This window comes from Crocuta crocuta, unplaced genomic scaffold (genome assembly GCF_008692635.1).
Source record: "Crocuta crocuta isolate KB4526 unplaced genomic scaffold, BGI_CrCroc_1.0 scaffold445, whole genome shotgun sequence".
In the NCBI taxonomy this organism is placed as follows: Eukaryota; Metazoa; Chordata; class Mammalia; order Carnivora; family Hyaenidae; genus Crocuta; species Crocuta crocuta.
In genome coordinates this window covers 3638979-3646065 of record NW_027530847.1, presented here as the reverse complement: position 1 = coordinate 3646065, position 7087 = coordinate 3638979, and the positions used below count along the sequence as shown (strand labels likewise).

General features: G+C 54.6%; 1 protein-coding gene across 1 annotated transcript; it reads left to right on the top strand.

The window, feature by feature from the left end:
* The first annotated feature begins 508 nt into the window (after positions 1–508).
* ID1 (inhibitor of DNA binding 1) lies at positions 509–1709 on the top strand. Its single transcript, XM_077769408.1, has 2 exons — positions 509–1026; positions 1261–1709. The coding sequence occupies exons 1-2, from the start codon at positions 604–606 to the stop codon at positions 1300–1302; spliced, it is 465 nt and encodes a 154-aa protein (XP_077625534.1). The 5' UTR covers positions 509–603; the 3' UTR covers positions 1303–1709.
* The last annotated feature ends 5378 nt before the right edge of the window (positions 1710–7087 follow it).

The following is a 7087-nucleotide window of genomic DNA, read 5'->3' as shown; positions in this document are numbered from 1 at the left end:
GAGGCCAGCTCTGGGGAGCAGAGTGTAAAGGAAGGCCCGCTTTAAGTTTTGGCCCGAAGAGCCGGGAGATCAAGCTCCCAGAAGCCCAGGCTCTAGCCAAGGGCTCTCTCGGTAACCCAGCGCCAGCGCCTTCCCCATCGGGGCCTCAGTTTCTCTCATCTATAAAAGGGAGCTGAGAGGTGAGAAAATGAGCCTGAGAAAACTGATTGTTGGTCGTTTCGGTGTCTGCAAAGCCTCCGCGAGGAGCCCAAGGTAGCCCTCGCCTCCACCAACCACCCCGCCCCGTGCCCTCCCACTCTGTCGGTTCCTGAGATTCGGGCTCCCTGGCCATGGCCGCGAGGGTGCACGCGCAGAGCAGGAGGCGGAGCCCAGAGGCGCGCGAGGCCACGCCTTGAGACCTCCCATTGGCTGCTTTTGAACCCCTGAGCCCGCCTCTAGCGGGGTGTGTTGGTGGGGGGAGCCGGGCGTATCTATAAAACAGGCGCTGCGGGGCTCAGACCTCGCTTTCTACAACCGTCTTTCCCCAGCTCCAAGTCTTCCTTAACCCTCCCCCGGCGCCCTCTGTGCGCTTCGTCTCCCTCCTCTTACTCCGACGCCAGAGTCATGAAGGTCGCCAGTGGCAGCGCCGCGGCCGCCGCGGGCCCCAGCTGCGCGCTGAAGGCCGGCAAGTCGGCGGGCGGCGCGGGCGAGGTGGTCCGCTGTCTGTCCGAGCAGAGCGTGGCCATCTCGCGCTGCGCGGGGGGGGCCGGGGCGCGCCTGCCCGCGCTGCTCGACGAGCAGCAGGTGAACGTGTTGCTCTACGACATGAACGGCTGCTACTCGCGCCTCAAGGAGCTGGTGCCCACCCTGCCCCAGAACCGCAAGGTGAGCCGGGTGGAGATCCTCCAGCACGTCATCGACTACATCTGGGACCTGGAGTTGGAGCTCAACTCGGAATCCCAAGTCGGGACCCCCGGGGGCCGGGGGCTCCCCGCCCGGGCTCCGCTCAGCACCCTCAACGGCGAGATCAGCGCCCTGGCGGCCGAGGTGAGGTCCGAACTGGAACACGAGAGCATTTTCCTTCTACAGATGGGGAAACTGAGGCCCGGGGGGTGGGGGGGACTTGGCCCTAGGACCTCCCCACCCTTTCGGGCACTTTCTTCGCTATGCGAGATAGGGAAAAGCGCTCCCTTAACGCGGCTCCTGGGGAAGGGCTTGCAGCCTTGTCTCCTCCAACCTGCCCGTCTCACCTCCCTCTCTCTCTCTCTCTCGTTCCCAAAGGCGGCATGTGTTCCAGCGGACGATCGCATTTTGTGTCGCTGAAGCGCCGCGCTCAAGGACTGGCGGACCCCAGCCCTCCAGGGAGCGAGAGGAATTCGTGTTCTCTGATCCTACCGAGCGCCTCGCCGGAGGTGGGAAGGGACAAGATTGAGACCAGCGACCGGGGGGCGCTCTGCTGGACGCAGCCCAGGGTTGGCGGACTGAGGGCAGGCCCACCCTCCCCCGACCTACCAGCCACCAGAGACTTGGGGGACGCCCCCCCCGTGTGTTTCTATTTTTTGAAAAACGAACATTTTAAAAAATGGTCACGTTTGGTGCTTCTCAGATTTCTGAGGAAATGAATTGCTTTGTATTGTATATTACAATGATCACCGAGAATATTGTTTTTACAATAGTTCTGTGGGGTGTTTTTTGTTGTTGTTATTATTAAACAAATCCTTTAGACTGCGGTACAGTGCAGTGACTTACTGGATCAAGGGGAGGGCCTTGAGGGATGGGGTGACCCCTGACCCCATTCCCAGCTGGTGCTGGGGGGGGGGGACTAGAAGGCCACATCTGGACTGTCGCTTTTACCGACCTGAACTTAGTGTTTTCCGGTGTCTTTAAAGTCCGTTCTTTCCCCATCGCTGGCCATTTCCCTGCTCCCCAGTGTCATAAAATTAAATCCTCTAGACCTCTAGGGTTTTTCCAAGTGGTCACTGGGCCACCCGGGTCAACTGTGAAGGTTGTTAAAATGCAGATCAACTTTTCCAAGGCGCCCTCTGAGTGGAGTATTCAAACAAACCATGTATGTTGGAGAACCGGGTCACTGGGCCCCTCAAGATAGGGGAAGGGGAGGTCTAGAGGAAAGGCTTCCCCAGAGCCTGTCTGAGATAGGGCTTCTGTCACCCCATTTCCCAGTAGGAGGTGCCTTCCCCGGCAGGGCTGCCTGGCCCTGGATTGTAGCAGGCTGCCCTGGGGCTCCTGGCTTGTCCAAGTGGGTGAGCAAGTTGGCAGGGCCAGCCTGGGCACAGCTGCAGAGCCACCTGCTCTGGGTCCGGACTTGGCCCCCTCACCCTGGCCTGGGTATGCCAACAGCTCAGACAAACGGCGCTCCCTCCCCCAGGCTCCCCGTGTGGGCTGAGGAGTGGGCGACACCGGCCGCAGCTCCGGAGCAGGAAAGAGGTGTCACTGGCAAGGGACTATCTGCCTGGACATGTGTGCGTTTGTACATGGGGGAACACATCTGAGTGTCTGGGCCTGTGTATGTGACAAGAGTGAACTGGTAATTNGATGGGGGCGGGGGCGGGGGTCTGCAGGAGGGCAAATGTGAGCACATGTGTTCCGCAGATAAGTGTGTGCAGCCTCCAGCTGTTTGGGTCTGTGTGTTCTGCCTCAATGCATCATGGGCATCTCGGCATGGGTCTGGAGTGATGGATGGCTCTGTGTGTCCCAGAGATGCAGAACCACGCTGTGGGTTTCTAAGTGTGTAATTGTTCCGTAGGCCTCTGCTGGTCTGGGGTGGAGGTGTGGGCAGCTGTGTTCGGGCAAACCCTCCCTCGGGTTCAAGTACGGATCCTGCGGGCAATCTTTAGGCCCTGGGACACCGAGTATCCCTACCACGTGGGTCCCCAGGTATTACACGGGAACAGCCAAGCCCCAGCGAGGGCAAAGAACCTATCCCAGAGAGGGTAAGGACTATGAACACATGTTGTCAATAAATAGAATAAAATAATCAGCACCTAGTACCACGAACCCGATCCATGCTCCGCTCTTTATAGTGGATCCCCTGGACCCCTGGGGGGCTAACGACTGGATTCTGATTTACAACAAGAAACAAGCTCAGAAGAGATGAACAGCACCGGCAACTAGTGAAAGATTATCCAGGTACCTTCCCAGCCCAAGCACCTTATGGACTCAATCAAAGAACCCGGTATTTGGAGGTAAATCATGTCCTTTGCTGCTCCCCGCTCAACACCCCTCCCCGCTGCTGTTGAAGGGCAGTAACTTCTCAGCATTGTTGGAGAGAATAAATGGAACGGAGCGCCTCGCACGCAGCGTTTGGTAGTTGTAAATTTGCATTATTAACTGTCGCCCGTGTGTCCTTGGGGTGTCCTCGTGGGCACTCGTGGGCACCCGCTCCTCCCGTGTGCGGGCTCCCCCCTCCCACCGCAAGCCCACCCACGGGCGCGTGGGCGTGTCCCCCGCGCGTNGGGCCCGAGGAATGCGGAGCTATTTAACCTGAGCATCCCCAGGTGTACGGAGGCGCCTGGCTGTCTGGGGCCCGCCGCCTTTGGCACGGCCGCGCTAGACAAACAGCGCCGCCCCCGCCCTGCCCCTCCGCCCGCAGCNCACAAACCCCTACTCTGTGTGTGTGTGTGTGTGTGTGTGTGTGTGTGTGTGACGCAAAACCCTGCTCCTTGCAGTGCTGCTTGGGAAACCATTAACTCCTTAACCCCTCCTGGACAGGGTGCGGGGAGGAGCCGGCACGGAGGCCTCAGAGAAACATCAGGAGAAGTTTCTTGGGCCTGAGACCCTGCCTGTCTGTTTCCATTTTATAGATGTCCAGACTTAGGGGCTCCTGGGTGGCTCAGTCGGTTAAGCGTCCGACTTTGGCTCAGGTCATGATCTTGCGGTTCGTGGGTTCGAGTCCCGCGTCAGGCTCTGTGCTGACAGCTCAGAGCCTGGACCCTGTTTCAGATTCTGTGTCTCCCTCTCTCTCTCTGACCCTTCCCTTCTCACACTGTCTCTCTCTCTCTCAGAAATAAATAAAAACGTTAAAAAAATTAAAAAGAAAACAGCAACAGCAGTAATAATAGGCTAACATTTCAGTTGGGAGGCTGCTAGAACACAGCCTGTGGATCAGCCTTGACGCTCATCACTTCACCTGTTTCAGCCTCCGTGTTCCCATCTGAATAATGGAATCCCAAACCTTGTCTCCAAGGATCAAATGAACCAGTGTACATAAAAAGCTTAGCATTGCACCTGGCTCCTAGTGGGCACTTAGTGTACATGTGTGCCTGACGAGGCCATTGCTATTTCTCCTTTTCAGCAGAGTAAAGTAGAGGCATCACAGAGGTGATGGGACACTGACTTTGAGGGCTTTTCAGAAATCAGGTTGGTCCCAAAAAGCCTTATGAGGGATTTCATGCTCCCAGAGGACATCCAATTGAGTCGTTTCATCATAGTTCCGACTGAAATCATACCTGGTAGTTAGCTGTTCTTGTGTTTAATGTGTCAGTTGGAAAAATGCAAGACACAGAAGGTGTATCACAATTTTTGCGACCCATGTTTAGGCATTTCTTAATTTAAAAAAAAAATCGAACTACGGCCCCCAAAGATGGAAATGGCCCAGGCTTTCTTGACCTCTAAGAGGTGCTAGGCTGGGATCTTCTGGTGAAGCTGGTCGTGAGAGGCATGTCACACAGCTGGACCCCGTTCTTGAACCAGGTAGAGACCAACCAATTTGTGGAAATGTCCGTTCCTTCCGAGGCCCAGGGATCACCAGGCCCTCGCCTCTGGATGCACACTCTCCCCTCCGTAGAGGGAGGGGTGCTTCACACACAACCAATCAACCTTGCACCTGCCTGTCTGAGTCACCCAGAGCTCAGAGTTGGCTTAATAAAGAGGTACCCTGGCACCCCCCACATTGTGTCCCTTGAGACTAAAAAACTCAGCCATATAACCTTTATTTGTGCCAGCTACTGTCATTTGAGGTCCAGGAACGGCTGGCCTGATAGGGCTTTCCACTGCCCAGGGTCACACAGAGCAAGGCTTTCCTGGGACAGGCGGGCCTGTGATCCCAGCCTGGCTGCCAGAGAGAAAGGAGGTGAGTCATGGCCAGGCCAGGGTCCGGGAAAGGGAAGGGAAGGGAAGAGGAAACCAGAAGGCCTGGAGGCGCACATGGTTGGAGGGGGAGCCCTTATCTTCCCAGACCCGCCCTGGCTGGTGCTTCCTGCCCCAGTTCTTGCAAAATCTCTTTCCCAGCGCTGCACCCAAGGTGGGCGCCTTGGGCCAGTACAGGGTTGCATCAGGGACTTGTGCAAGGGGCAGCTGAGGACAGGGAACAGTGACTGTAGGCCAGGAGGGGCAAGAAAAGACAGACACAGGTTCTAAGCCCTGGGCCACTTCTCACTGGGCACTTGCTGCACCTTCTAGGCCCTCGTCATTCTCAGCTTTAAAATGGGTGTTACAGTCACTGTTCTGAGGTTCCAATGACATCATCCTGATTTCATCCACTCCTCAAGCCCCAGGCTAGGCTATTGTCATCTCCACCTGGAAAACCGTGCCAGCCCCAACTAGCTTATTCAACAAATAGTTATAATGCTTCTACCATGCGCTAGGAACTAACGGGGATGCAGGAGCTAATAATTTAGACAAAAATTCTTGCCCTCTTCAAACTTACGTTCTAGTGGAAGAAGACAGTAAATAAATATGCATAGGTATAAGCAGAGGCAGATTTGCCCTGAAATTACTGAAGTTTAAACTTCAAATCTTCTTGCCTGGAAAAAGTCCTAGAAACATGTTCATGTTTTTTTTTATGTGGGCTTATTATTATTATTATTAATTATTTTGTAAAATTTGCAAACCATTGTGCCTAGGTTGCAAAAATCTAGCTTCCACAAAACCTAGATTCTCCCCTGTATATACAAAGGGCACCTGGGTGCTCAGTTTGTTAAGCCACGGATTCTTGGTTTTGGCTCAGGTCATGCCCTTATAGGTCACGAGTTCAAGCCCCACATGGGCTCATACTGCCAGCTGGAGAGCCTGCTTGGGATTCTATCCCTGGCCCTCCTCCACTGCACTCTCTCAAAATAAATAAGTAAACTTAAAAAAAAATCACAGGGGCGCCTGGGTGGCTCAGTGGGTTAAGCATCTGACTTTGGCTCAGGTCATGATCTCATGCTTCCTGGATTCAGCCCCACATCGGGCTCTGTGCTGACAGCTCAGAGCCTGGAGCCTGCTTCAGATTCTGTGTCTCCCTCTCTCTCTGACCCTCCCCTGCTCACACTCTCTCTCAAAAATAAATAAAACATTAAAAAAACCTTTTTTTTTAAATCACAAAGTGGGTGGCGCCGCAGGATCCAAGCTTGAAGGCAAGGTTGCAAGAGGCGCAGCAGAATCAAGTCTACGGGTATTATTCGTTTCTTCGCCTAGAGCCCCCAAGTTCCGCCAGTGGCGGAGAAAGTTGGGTACATGAGAGCACTCTAGCGCACCGCTGAACTCACTGACCCCCCAGGAAAAGCGGGCGCCCTGACGCCTCCAGCCTTCCTCGGTCCACTGGCGCCCCCTCGCGGGAAGATCCAGAAGTGCGCCAGCGCGGGTGAGAAACCGAGCAAGGCCGACGGAGCAGTTTCGCGGGCGGCGAGAGCTGGTGCCTTGGCGGCCTCTCGCGGTCTATCTGGGAACTGCAGCTAGCTCGACCTGTGCGCACGTTGCGTGAGCCTTTCTGTGTCTGGATGTTTGTCTGTGTACAGGTACGCGGCACGCTGCGAATCCAGACATCTCCGCCTTCAGCCCTTGCTCTTATCAGGACATGAGCTACCCTTTCCCCAACTCTTTTTCTTCCTTGCTCTGTGACAGCCCCCTCTGAGACTTCCTGACTTCATCTAGAAAAGGAGGAGGTCTTGGACAAATCCTTGAAATGTTTCAAAAATTGTGAAATGTACTATACATACAAAAAGGCGGATATTGCTCATGTATACAGTTTGAAGGTAATCATGAACACTCAAGTACCAGCCATCTTGCTTAAGAAATGAAAGATTAGGGTTTTTAAAAAATTTTAATTTATTAAAAATTTTTAACATTTTATTTTTTGAGAGAGAGCAAAGTAGGGGAGGGGCAGAGA

Excerpts from the sequence above, each read along its gene's own strand:
- ID1 (XM_077769408.1), top strand. The coding sequence starts at position 604 with ATGAAGGTCGCCAGTGGCAGCGCCGCGGCCGCCGCGGGCCCCAGCTGC. Across the intron at positions 1,027-1,260 it reads TCAGCGCCCTGGCGGCCGAG|GCGGCATGTGTTCCAGCGGA; the intron begins GTGAGGTCCGAA and ends TCGTTCCCAAAG.